Raw genomic sequence first — 14,619 nt, forward strand, 5'->3', positions numbered from 1 at the left:
TGCTTTGAATCAGACAGTTGAAGTTCCAGAAAGGGTTTTGTTAAGTTACGTTACTATTGCATGTAAGTGCATGCACTGGTTTTTTACTTATAAAATGCATTTTCAACATTATTGTTCTGCATTGTACAAATACCTTTTGCTCTCAACGTTAACATTTCTTTTTCAATATGACTAAAACGTTGCAGCTAACCATATATCATTGATATCACAAACTTAGGCTTCATGTGCCAACTTATTAGCCAACTGTATCAGCTATTTGATATTTGATCTGAATCTAGCTTTTACTCATTGCTTGCCAACTTTGAATTAATTACGTAACCTTAGATTTTCGAGTAAGGATTTGTTCAAACTCAATAATATGGCATAAAACCTAATTAATGTGTGTCTTGAACAAGCTATAAAATCATAGACTGTCTCAAATGTTGGTAACTGTATACCACTGATAAATTTATTTCAGAGTTTATGTTAGACTTAAACAAAAAACTATAAAATAATTTTGTTTGAGAGTTGATCTCTTGCAACCTGGGTTTTTCTCCGAGGGCTGATACTCTGAAAGAAACACCCGCCTGGCTAGGCCCAGACTTGGATATTGTACCCCCAATCACCCGGTTGGTCAGTTTGAAATATGCCCCCTAATCACCCTGTGGGGTGCCCAGATTCCATGCCCTGCTACACATCCAATATGATTCAGAAGCTATAATAATAATTTCATGCTGGTGAAATTAGCTTGTTTTTGACCTCAAAATCACCATTGAACAGTGTGAAGAAAGCTATGAGAAACGTGGGCCCTTTCACTGGCTTGGCTGTGGAAACCCCCCTAAAGTAGCAAATTCACTGACAGTGCCCTATGGTCTGAAAACCCCCCTAAAACTTGATTTTGCGGCGAGCCTAATGGACCTATTGGGTAGAGTATCAAGTCTGGGGTTTTTCTAATATTGATTTCATATAAATCACAATCATTATCATTTCATGGTAATCGACAACTGTCATGAGTTGTCGGAGGGCATCGGCTCTACAAACAGTTTATCGATTACCTGAGTGAATTGCGGGCTATGTCAGGGTTGGGTATTTTATGCGCGCGCTGTGACCCACGGGGCGACGAGATTAGTTTTATTTTATTTTTTATTGATCTAAATCGAAAGCTTGTTATAATAAACTTTCAGACGTGCGTCATAAACTAAAGTTTTTGAAGCATTTTTAAGTTATAACCAACTTTAACGATAGTTCTGTATCCCAAAAGCTCATCTGCTTGATGTTGATCTTGCGCCCTGTAGCTTCAAAGAAATACTGCCACGGCAGAAACTGAATTAATTACCAATTGAAACATTTGAACGTTTTTATGTGGCATGCCAAGGATAGTTGCTAAACTATGATGTAAACATACACTTTTCGACTATCTGTATGGAAGCGTAATTTCGCATTATGTGTAGCAGAATTCAGAATAAGGTGTCACTATGGTTAGAAATGTTGAAGATGTGATCTTGAGACAACGTTCACTCAGGTGCTGAGCGAGTTGAAATTTTGTTAAAACTAAGTTAACATTTTTCGTATTATTTTCAATGGTCTATCTGTGTGATTTGGCAAACAGGATAACATTATTTTCTTGCAATAGAAACTCCGGTAATTGCCTGATTACTATATCAAGTGTTTTTGATCCGATGTTATGACGATGTTAACCAATGGTAAAGTTTAGACGATCCTAGTTCAGCGGTAGAGTTCGGTACAGCTACCACGTATGAACATTTTTGTTGATCGTCTCAATTTATTATAGCATCTACATGTATTATCTGGTTATTGAAATGTCTGCTGTGGGTTATTTATTTATATATTTTTCAGCATATTTGCAGGCTAACTATAGCGATGTTACTGGTTCAACAGTAAATGATGTCATCTAAGAAGCAGAATAAAAACTCATTGTTAGAAGATTATCAGGCTTTTGAAAGGTCGGTCTTTCAGTGGTGTTGTATCAAAGACAATCAGTAGACTATATATTTTTAGATTTGTGTATGCAATAATAAGGTTCACTATGTATTTCAAAATAAAGGATAATTATTGTAATTATCCTTGGTTGATAACTAGTGATTGAGATATAAATGAATGACTTTCACATCATTCAGTTATAACTCAATGCTTGTTCATAGCGAACCAGTTCATATCTAGTGTCATTCATTCAATGTTTTGTGAGCATCTATGTTGTTTATGGTAAATTTGGTTAAGTTATTATTGTTGAATATTGCAAATTATTTATAAGCAAAGTATTCCAAAATTCTATAAAGTCAGTCGTGTTTTAAATTACTTGCTTGTTTTATCAGTTTGCGCATTTGAATTTGCTCGCATTAACATTAGCATTGTATTTACTGCAGTGTTCTTGGTGAAGGACGTTCAACTGAACTTAATCAAAAATGTGAAAAGTTTTTGGAAAAGGTTGACAGCAACTCAACGCTTCTTAAAACTGTCATTACTGACCTCAGATCTCCTGAGCTAGCATTGCGTCTTGGCAGTTGTAACCTTCTTGGCAAACTTCTAAACCATTCCACTGGACGGCAGTGAGTACATTTTTTATTATCATATCTGCGAGATTAGTGTTCGTCAATGTTGTTTGTTGAGATGAAGTTAACGAAATAGTAAAATTACTAATTCAATGTTTCCAGTTAGAATGGCTTTTTTCCAGTTTAGTTCCCTGCAGTCATAGCTTACACAGTCAAACTTCAGCTTGTTGTCGATCACCCCCAGGGTCTACATACAAAATTCTTGACATTTGACATAGAATTTGTGAAAAAGTTTATTCCGGCCTGCTAAGCGATTTCCAACAGGCCCTCCGAAATTTCTTGTAACAGCGGTTGTGAACATGAAAACTGTAAAAAGTGAAAATTTAGGAATAATAAAAGTAGTATAAATTGAGTAATTCAAATGAATTCTTGTCTAAGCTGAGGATTTGAATCACCACCACCGAACCTATCCATTGCTGAGCCTGCACTTCTGTTCGTGTGTTTTGGAGGTAAAGGAAAGATAACTCTTTTTACTGATTAATTTAATATTTTAGTTTTGGCATCTGCAGTCATACCTCAACATACGAGCCTAATGTGTCCTGAGACTGAGCTCGTATGTCAATTTCCTTGTGTCTCAAGGCACTATTTCTCCCATAAAATAACTGAATACAAATTATTCTGTTACCATACTATGAAAAAAATCACATAAAACATGATATTACAGTGGGAAAATGCGTTTTTAATTGTAATTTAGTACCTACACCAATACAGTATCAAATAACTATTTAGTTGCTAAAATCTATAATAAAGTGTAACATTATTATCTACACTACTGTAAGTTTTGACCTTCGAGACAGACCTAGTGGCTCATGGCGGTCTGAGAGATTTGACAGCAACGTGCTCGGTACACTAAACCTTTGTGACACTACGTAACAGAAACTTAGAATTTTATTTAAATGAATTTAGCTTACTAAACACACTTGAAGCTAAGTTTTCATCTTTTACTAAACTTACTTTAATTTTGTCGTCCTAATTTATTATCATGTTTCCAGTTTTGTGCTTTTTGCCTCGTGTTCACTACAACTCTTAACCAATGTTCACCAACCTTTTTAACAATTTTTTCATTCTTATTCGAAGAGAAAGACCGAGCGATGCTGTTCTCAAAAGTGGCCTCTTGCATATTTGACCATATAGTGGCCATCAAGAGCTAGCTTGTATGCTTGTATCTTAAAGGTTACCGTACTTTTCGGACTATAAACCGCACCCCTATATAAGCTGCATCTGCTTTATTTTCCAAAAATGATAATAAAACAATACATAGACTGCACCTTGGTATATGCCGCAGAACTCAGGATGGTACTTTTTAACGTGGCAGCAACTTTGCTGTTTAAAACGGAACAGTGCCTAATGGCACTGTTTCGTATTAACCGACGCTTTTTATCCTTGTGCCTAACGGAACAGTACCGTTAAACATTGTTTCGTATTTTCTTTCACCGCTAAAGGCGCACTAACTGGATAACTCAAACATGGATAACTAAAACTTCGCGGGGCTGAGCGAAAGTGTTCGAGTTATCAGAGCGTCCGAGTTATCAGAACACTGTCACAAGTCCATGTATTTATTAGGAGATACGTGTACATATACAAACTATTTATAAATCAAATGCATAAATAGCTTGTTTCAAATTAAATGCTTCTAATGTAAAGTTCAAAATTTTTTATTAGAAAGTATAGAGATTTTTCTATCACTTGAGAGTTGTTTGTTGTTTTAGGTGATATGACTGCCAGGACTTTTTCAGATTAAAATTGGCAAAACTTGATCGCTGTTAAAATGCTCAGAAGAAAAGACATCTTTTTCTTTTGAGCGTTTTAACCAAGATCAATTTTGCCGATTTTTCTTCAAGTTTATCCGAAGGTTACCTCGCTTTTCCTTGCCTTCGAAGGACCATCGCTTAGCGGATGTTTGGTAAAATTTGATTTTTTGCAAACCTTTAGACAAGTCATTGACGAAAATATTTTGCCGATGATGGTAATAGTGACGCCTATGAACTACTGAAAATTGAGGTTTATCTCTATGGCTTGGAATAAAGTGATATTCTAAAGCGATAACAACCGTCACGGTAGCTGTTGGGCAAAAAACTGTTCGAGTTAACGAAGTTGAGGTCGAGTTATCTAAAGCAATTTATCATTGCGTGGGAACGGACCAAACAAATCCGTTTGAGTTAACCATGTGTTCGAGCTATCGGAGGGCGAGTTATCGGAGTTTGACTGTATAACATGTTTAATCGTATTTAACAAACCTTATCATGAGTTTTGGTGCAATCGGTTCTGCTTCAATGAAATTCAGCAGTTGATTAATCGAGTATAACATTTAAATCTGTAGGCTAGCCCTAGATTTGGATGTAGTGTTGATTATATCTGTCAGTCTCCTTGTATACTCTGGTCATGTAACATGATATGGATATATAGTTGGGTGTTTGTACCCATGCAAACTCAGAGAGCTTAATATACTATGTATAGAGCCATTTATAGAATGGACAAAACTGATTTTAAAAGAAATTGCAGAATGAATTTAACGCCACCTTTATTTGAATGCCACCTTTATTTAAACGTTATCTCTAATAGAACTCCACTATAGAATGGTTGACAAATACAGCGCCACCCTTTAATTGAACGCCACCTCTAATTAAGTGCCACTACAGGGGAAGGGTTGAAAAATAGAGTGCCTTGGTGTTCAAATAGAGGTGTTGCGGTATTTTATTTTTATATACTTATGTATAAATATTTTTCTCATCACTGTTACCCAAATGGGTCATGTCTACCCAAGCTCGGCACTCCTACCAATGTTGGCAAACCACATTTGATGCGTAGATGCTATTGTACCCATTGCTCCAATGATTACTGGAATTACAGCTGTTCTTATCTTATCTGTTCTTATATGCCAGCACTTTTCTATCTGTCCAATTGGGAAATATTTTTCCCTCACTTTTTCTTCGCTGGCCATGTTGTAATAATTAGTTACTAATGATCATTAGAATTAAAAGACCCATAGTTATCCTTACTTATTTGGAGAATGTCAACACAAAGTTACTGAACATTTTTATTGACTATGTTGATATGTCGTCATAGAAGGGCCGTAAAGATGATTGATGTGGTCAATCTGTAAGTTTTTGTTTTTAATCACTGATTTTCTATAAATTTGACTAGTCTGTGGTGTTACTATAGAAATAGACTGTAGAATTAGACTATAGAATCAGACTAGTCTGTGATGTTACTTTCAGGTTGCATTTGACAAGCTGTCAGTACCTTGATGCAATCAAATCTCTTGTCCTCTCACTCACTAATGCTTCCTCTGGCAAAGAGGCTACGTTAACTCTCTGGACTCTCAAACGGGATGCTCTCTTGTCACGGGAGGAAATGAAATCAAATGTAGTGACGCTTCTCTACGCCTGTCAAAAAGCAGCGTCAGATATAAAGAGTGAATCTGCCAGCAGACCAAGTTATGCTGTGGCTGTAGCCATTCTTCAACTAATCTCAAGGTGTGTGTTTTAAAAGTTTTCTTTTGGTAGGAGATCCTAACAAATGTATTAAAATTTATATTATAATCCATCTTTCGTTAAACAATATTTAGACTAAGCTTGCATAAACTTCACTTAATCAAAGTTACAGAAAATTACCCCACGTATTTTCATCACCTCTTTTGCTTCTAACCCTATGCATTGCTGAGCATGCAGTTCTATTCTCATGTCAGGAAGGGGCCATAACACTGTAACTTTAATAACTTCTTGTCGAGGATTGCTTTAAATCCTTTGTTTTTTTTAATAACGTATTTTTTCTACATGTAATTTTTCACTGTAAACAGATTTTAAGACTTGACAAGCGGTTCCATGTTGGAACTCCTTAAGGTAATACCGCAGTCATGGATAAAACACAATGGAATTAGTTATTGACTTGTATCACCACATTTAGCTCTATTCTCAAATCTTTTGGTACCAAATTAATTTCTTTACCAGGACGTAATTACATATTTGGTAAAGCCTAATACTTGACAAGGGCTTGTATAAATCATCATAACTTTTAAACCTATGAAACCTATAAAAGATGCAAAATGCTCTGATACTAAATTAATCAATATAAAATTTTGCATCCACAGATGCCATACAAAAATACCACAAATGCGTTGCAGTATGAGTTCAGACACTTTTTTGTACTTTTCATATACTGTGGTTGATAGGTAGAGCATGTTTCGAGTCAGACGAGTTATTACTATCGCTTACGGCATTATTATTACTGTTAAAAATAAATAATAATTGTCACCATTACTATTGCCCAATAGATAATCATCAGAGGTCTATTGATCTACAATTTGTGAAACCTATCTATTCGTAATGTGTCTGATCATCACAAAGAAAAAATGGCTGTAAAAATGTGTTTTTTACAAAGCGAAACTAAAGTCAGCAGGGGGTATTTGTGTTTTCCAGTGGCTTAACGCAAACGGATGATTGTTTTTCGATTAAACATAAAAATGATAGGCTAATTATACAACTGATCACATTTCAGAAACGTTTCATGCTAATCCTACAGAAGCTGCTCAATTTCCGCAACCCTTTTCTCTCATAGGTACATATGGCTTGTTACGATTTATTTGGTCAACTTGCAAGCAAATTCTTATAATTTCCTTGAATTCGTATGACAATAGAAGAATGTATTTTTAATTGTTGTAATTCAGTCCCAACGCTCACAAAGTAACAAATACCTATCTAGTGGTTATGATCTGCAATAAAATGTTACATTACTAAATGTACAGCACTAAATGGAATTCTCACCTTTGAGATCGACATAGTGGCTAAAGGTGCTGTGAGAGACACTTGACAGCAACAGGTTTGGTACACTAGACTTTTGTGGCGCTGCGTAACATAACAAAAACTTAAAATAAATTTAACTTAAATGAGTTAAACACACTAAACACACACCTAAAGCTATGTTCTTATCTTTTACTAAATTTAACATTAATTTTGTCTCCGTCATAATTTTATATTATTGGTTATTGGCTTGCCACTTTTTGCCTCGCTTTCATTATAATTTTTAGCCGACCCTTTTAAAAATTTTCTTAATCTGATATGATGAGAAAGACTGAGAGATGCTGTTTTCAAAAAAGTCTTCTCGCATACTTGGCCATCTAGTAACCAACGAGAACTGACACTTATATCTGAGATTTCTCGTATCACAAGGCAGAACCTTGCTCGAAATTTTGCTCGTATCTCGATTTTCTCGTATGTTGGGGTGCTCTTATGTCGAGGTATGACTGTATAGCTGTAAATACGTGCCTATTTAAGTGACTGCCATACAATTTCTAGCGAGGTGTCTCATCTCACATTTGGTTGAGGTCCTACTAGAGACTTATGTAAGATAAGTTTAGGAATTGTTTTTCCGCTAGTGATCATTGACCGCTAAACCCTTGACCGCTAAACCCTGAGACTTTGATAAACCTTTTAAAGGTTCCATTCAAACTACTACATTGTAATGAACATGAAATATGTTTGACATAAAATACTACATATATATATACTAATAATATAAGAATGATAGAGGTGCTCAGCCAGTAATTTATTAATGTGCAGTGTTTTATATGAGATGAATGCCCGGCGCGCCTGGATAATAAAAAACTTTTGCGTGGAAGATTTATTTTTAATTGGCTAAGTTTATTTACCCAATGAATTTGAGTAACTTGAGCTATAATTATAAGAGCCGTTATTATAACTTGAGCCAGCATTAGGAAAAGCGGAAATTAGCTGAAGCACGGTATTTGAACCAATCAGCATTGAAGATTAGCAGGTGCATAAGTATGTTAACAATTATTCATTGCCAGTCGCACACATAGTCTCGTGGTTTAATACGCCTGTCTGCAGACCAGGATGTTCTGAGTTCAAATTCAGTGCTAACTGGATTTTTCATTCATGAAGCTTTATCGTTATAACTGGACACACGAGTGACAGACCAACAGACAGACAAACGACCAATAGTGAGATTTATACATACGGAGTAATGAAAAATAATATTATAAACGTTTAATATCATTAGTTTAAGTCTTTAGATAACACATATTCTGAGGGAACTATAAAGGTTATCAAAGGGTTGCTAATTCACTGATCCCTCATTTTTTTCCATTAATTCAGAACTGGCCTTCTCCGCCCATCCCCATGCGAAAAGTGAAAATCCATGAAATAAAAGCTGATTTTTAAAGTATGAGCCATTATTTTAACACCAGAACATTTAAACTGCTTTCTAAACTTATTGTATTTATGGTGTTAATTGCATATGTATTATAAGTGGATGAATTAAAGTTTTCTTGATGACTTTCAGTTTATATTTTGACTTTAATCTCAGAATTTCAAGCAAGAAAATGCACTTTTGCAGTAGCATGGACTTGATCTGCTCTGAATATTTGTTTACCTCACAATATACTGAAGCCATGAAAGTTGAACCAGGAAGTAGCGAGAAATTACTGTAATAGAAGTTGATGCTAAAGAGCAATGTTTGCAATATATCCTTAAACCATAACTGTCACATACAACTTTTATCGTATTTTATAAGTAAATCAGACACGCTTATTCCGATTTTGTACTCAAAATAAAGATTGGTCCACTAACCTTCAAAGTCATGAAGGCGTTTTTAAAGCGTTTCAATATCCGTCTCTAAAACAACACAATCGCCATAACAAGCTCTGCCCATAAATATGTGACGAAACCTAGCTTTTTCAGGAACGGAAGATAGGGATACTTAGTCCGATTTAGAATAATAGAGATGGGTGTCTTAAAACCCATTATTAACTAAATCTAGCCTGTAAAATAATCTGTCTTTTATGAAAGATATATAAACTATTTAAAATTGCTCGTAGATTGTTTCACGATGTTTAAATGGGCTGAACGCCGAGAAAAATGAGCTCAAAAAGCGCGATTTTATCACAAGCTAGCGTTGTTATCGTGCTTTTTTTTAGCTCATTTTTAAATGTGCAAAGTTAAATAGCTTATTTACCTTTCAGAAAAGACAGAAATTATTTTTAAGACTGAATTTTGATAATAATGGATTTTCAAACACCCATCTCTATTATTCTAGATTGGTCTAAACATTCCTAAATTCCGTTCCTAAAAAGCTAGGTTACGTCACGTATTTATGGGCGGAGCTTGTTGTGCCGGATAGTGTTGTTTTCGAGACCGATATTAAAACGCTGTAAAAAAGCCTTCAATACTCTGAAAGTTAGTGGACCAATCTTTATTTTGAGTACAAAATCGGAATCAGCATGTCTGATTTACCTTGTAAATACGATAAAAGTTGTATGTAACAGTTATGGTTTAACCTTTGCTGTTACCAGACAGTGTGTGCTTCCACCTCTAAGCGAAAGCAATAGTGAATTGCGTGTAGCATTATGTAAACGTATTAATATTCATCTGTCCTCTTATGCAGGCTCTATGTGAGACAGAAGGATATAATGGAAAATAACACGCGGATATGGTTCTCTCTGACCCTCTCTTACTGCTGCCACGGAGTCAGCAAGCTGCTGCGTTCTCGATCGCAAGAGATCGTCGAACTGGCCTATCAACATCTTTTGGAAAATGCTGCTGAAAGCGTTTCCATTGTCTCTGATGTGTCGGTAAGTTTGAAAATACAAGTTAGATTGTGTTTCTGATTTCGTCATTTTCTCTTTTACCATCTAAGAGTTCACTTAATAGCTCTTGATTTCTGTCTTTTCATTTTTGTTGTTGGCATAATAAATAACATCATTTTGTTGATGGTTACTAATGCCAATAGAAAGTTATACGTACAGACGTACGTACATACGTACTGTACATACGTACAAGAGTCTAGAAATCATGTTAAAATGGAGTGACATAAGCAAACAATGTTTATAATAATTGCAGAAACTAATATATAAGCATTTAAATAAATTTATTTAACATCATTAGCTTTTTGGCTTTACCAGATCTGACTCCTGCTTTCACTCACTTCATCTTCTGGTTTTTTAATTTTTTTTTCACTGTCTTCTGATCTGGAATCTTCATTGCTGAACCAGTCGATATCCAGTGCCTGCACGAATTTTCGCTAGAAAGCTAGAATTTTCATGTGTTGCAGATTTGAATAGTTTTTACAGAAAAAAGAAAAACATTTAGCGATATGTACAGCTTGTACATGTGTACAGCTTGTACATGTGTACAGCTTGTACATGTGTACAGCTTGTACATGTGTACAGCTTGTACATGTGTACAGCTTGTACACATGTACAGCTTGTACATGTGTACAGCTTGTACATGTGTACAGCTTGTACATGTGTACAGCTTGTACATGTGTACAGCTTGTACATGTGTACAGCTTGTACATACAGCACACATGTACAGCTTGTACATGTGTGCTTAGCACAAATATTCGCCTTACATTAGTAGTACAGATAGTGTTGTAGCTGTTAATTACTTGCTATAATACAATATATATATAATTGCTATAATACAAAATTATATTAATATTGCTTTAGCCACGATCAAGCCTTAACGATTTTAATTTTAAAATATCATGGCAGTCAGATCACCTAAAACAACAAAAAAATCTCTAATGATAGAAAGATATCTAAATTTTTAATAGATTTTTTCAAATTTGACAGGAGTGACGCTTTAAGCTTGTTTAGATAACGTTTAATTAAGCCTATACACCCGTTTATTATTCTAGTTTTTGATCTTACGCACCTTGGCTTACCAAATCATTTAAAAAACATCGAAAGTTTTACGTTGGAAGTTACCTCAGGTGTCTATACAGTAAGCTATTTCATGGTTCACCTTCCGTGGCTTCAGTACTTAACGACGTAAAAATATTCATTAAAAGAATTACAATAATAAGAATCAATGAAATAAAGTTAAAAATATTAAATACATAAACTGTATGAATCTCTCTCGTACTCTGGCCCAGTGAGATTTGTTCACAAGTATCATTATGCGTAGCAGTCGTCGCAGTCTGTTATCTTCTTGTTATACTGATTAACTGCGAAAAGTGAGGGATTACTTTATTTGCTCGACTTTCCACATTCATTTCGTATTGTTAGAAATTCATGTTGAGGTTATGGTAAGTCGCAACTCAACTGTATTGTAGGTAAAGTACTGTATTATAAAGTATTGTACTGTAAATAGCTGGTTTATTCACCAAAAACTTCTTTTTGCCATTTTTTCTTATTTCCTTTTATTATTGGTTATTAGCTACTCTCTGGCTTCGTTGTACTATAGGAGAATGTGATAGCGAATATTACAAACATCCTGCACAAGCAATACAACGAGGAATGTAAACTGTTTGCCATCAAGCTCTGGGGTCTGCTCGTCACAATTATGGGCAAAGAGATGGAATGTGAACACTCAACTAACCTTTATCTGTCCGCTCTGAGAAGAGCCTTCAGCAAGAATTATCCCTCTCGTCAAATGGCAGCATTTCATGTCTGGAAACTGCTCATCAACAATTTCACTGTTGGTATGTCACCTTATCTTTTCCGTTGGTAATATTCATTCCTCATATTCTGTCTTATTTACTACTCTATGTACTCTTTGGTGTTGGAGCTCTTTGGTGTTGGAGATCCTGAAGCTGCTTAATCTCTTACCTTCTGAAGCATAAACTAAACTATTCGGCTTTTTACTGCTTTTCATTAGAGGTGACTTGTCTTGAGAGATGTTGCCAACCATAAATTACATTTCGCCTGTTCAAAACACTATTGGCATGCATTTTTGATTGGCTATAGTACATTCCTTTATAATGCTAGCTTGACAGCTTGTCAATCTCAATTATTGTTGAATCTGGATATTTGAAGTGTTCACTCGCTTTCTATTCTCATCGGTCTAGATTATTAGCATAGGAGCAGAAAATAGACAATAACTGTAGAGATTTAGTTTCATTGCTGTTGGTTGGGAAACTGTCAATTGAATATAATTACATAGAATATTTGTTACTGCTTTGCAGTACAGTAGTGGGCAAAATAAACTGGACAAAACCAAAATTGGAAAACCAAAATTCTCATTTACAGCATTTTTACTCATTGTGGCTTCAGTCAATAGCCATAAATTATACTTTAAATTAATCCTCATTTTGTCCTTATTTCAAATATGTAAACCAAACAGCTGTAAAAATTATATTTTTGAATGATTATGTATACTTACAATAAGCAAATTACTCCCAAATTAGTTTCCATCATTTGAAGCCTTTTTATGTACAGTAGATGCTCCTATTAATTATACCTCCTATACTGTAAAGTCCAGAAAACGTAAAGAATTTATGTTAAGTTTTCGCTTCGTACTACACAAAATTTTTTATATAACGTAAAGTGTCGAGTCGATAGAAGTTCTCAAATTCAATTTGAATAATGAGACCCATAGCTAACCTTAAAAATGTCTCTTCCTCTCTTGCCTCATTCAGGAGAGAAAACGATGTACATCTCTATTATATACACACGCACCCTGGCTGTCTAGGTCGCCTTGGGAAAACGTCATGTGTGTCAATAAAGCGCAGAAAATCAGTAGTCACACAATTATTCAGAATTGATGCAGATGTTAAAGGGCCGATAGACCGATCTGAATTTCACGAATTTGAGTATCGTCGAAAGCTATATTTTATCTTAGCCTTTAACCCTGGAGACGAATAGACGCACAGATAAACACTGCTCTTATTATATCTTTTTGTTTTACTTTATTGTAGATGTATAAATACATTTAATTATTTTTCTTTTGCAAAATAAATAGACTGCTATCTAAAAAAAATGAAGAAATTGTTGTTAATAGATGTTAAAGGTGTGTGCTTCCCTTAACATATTATAAAATTACCATAGTCATGGACCATAAACCGAGTGAAAGCGATAAGAAAAAAGAGACAAGTTATTGATCTAAGCCAATAATACTCCAGTTACGGTACAGTCATTAAATTAAAGTGTTGAGTCTAATTTTTTCCTTTTTGAAGGTTCAAATGAGTGTGTTCTAAGAGATCTTGCAACGAACTAGGAAATTTAAAAGTATATTACTGTTTCATATAACGTAAAATCCGTATAAAGTAAACACTACCAGAACAAATTATTTACGTTGTAATCTACCGTATTGCAGCTTCATAAGTAAACTGAAGAGGCTAGTATGAATAGAAAAATATCCTTAGGCTATGTTAGAAATAAACCTCGCCTGTCAAAGTTAAAAAAAATTACACCGCATATCTCTATGACCATCTCTACTTCCAAACCTATGCATCACTGACCATGCTACGCATCACTGACCATGCTACGCATCACTGACCATGCTACGCATCACTGACCATGCTACGCATCACTGACCATGCTACGCATCACTGACCATCCTATGCATCACTGACCATGCTACGCATCACTGACCATGCTACGCATCACTGACCATGATGCATCACTGACCATGCTATGCATCACTGACCATGCTATGCATCACTGACCATGCTATGCATCACTGACCATGCTATGCATCACTGACCATGCTATGCATCACTGACCATGCTATGTATCACTGACCATGCTATGCATCACTGACCATGCTATGCATCACTGACCATGCTATGCATCACTGACCATGCTATGTATCACTGACCATGCTATGCATCACTGACCATGCTATGCATCACTGACCATGCTATGCATCACTGACCATGCTATGCATCACTGACCATGCTATGCATCACTGACCATGCTATGCATCACTGACCATGCTATGCATCACTGACCATGCTATGCATCACTGACCATGCTGTGCATCACTGACCATGCTATGCATCACTGACCATGCTATGTATCACTGACCATGCTATGCATCACTGACCATGCTATGCATCACTGACCATGCTATGCATCACTGACCATGCTATGCATCACTGACCATGCTATGCATCACTGACCATGCTGTTCCGTTCTCTTGTCAGTTGGGCGCCATAACTTTAAAACTTATTTTTAATTATCTCATTACCTTAGTTTTATGATAATGTAATTGTTGTAGGTTTTAGTTTTTTTTTGTTTTAGTTTTTCAATGTCAACACTTTTTAATTTGTTACTTCAATAATATATTTAAAAAAACATAAATAACAGAAGTTTGTATTACCGAAGCAT

At 35.3% G+C, this 14,619-nt stretch overlaps 1 protein-coding gene across 1 annotated transcript in view; it reads left to right on the forward strand.

Annotated features, from left to right (window-relative positions):
• LOC137388103 (uncharacterized) overlaps window positions 1–14,619 on the forward strand; it is a 55,729-nt gene that overhangs the window by 1,565 nt on the left and 39,545 nt on the right. The window contains exons 2-6 of the mRNA XM_068074615.1: window positions 506–608; window positions 2,364–2,546; window positions 5,768–6,025; window positions 9,951–10,137; window positions 11,753–11,990. Coding sequence (XP_067930716.1) covers window positions 506–608; window positions 2,364–2,546; window positions 5,768–6,025; window positions 9,951–10,137; window positions 11,753–11,990 — 969 coding nt within the window. The remainder of the gene's footprint in view (window positions 1–505; window positions 609–2,363; window positions 2,547–5,767; window positions 6,026–9,950; window positions 10,138–11,752; window positions 11,991–14,619) is intronic.

The sequence above is a fragment of the Watersipora subatra genome, chromosome 2 (genome assembly GCF_963576615.1).
Source record: "Watersipora subatra chromosome 2, tzWatSuba1.1, whole genome shotgun sequence".
NCBI classification, from domain to species: Eukaryota; Metazoa; Bryozoa; class Gymnolaemata; order Cheilostomatida; family Watersiporidae; genus Watersipora; species Watersipora subatra.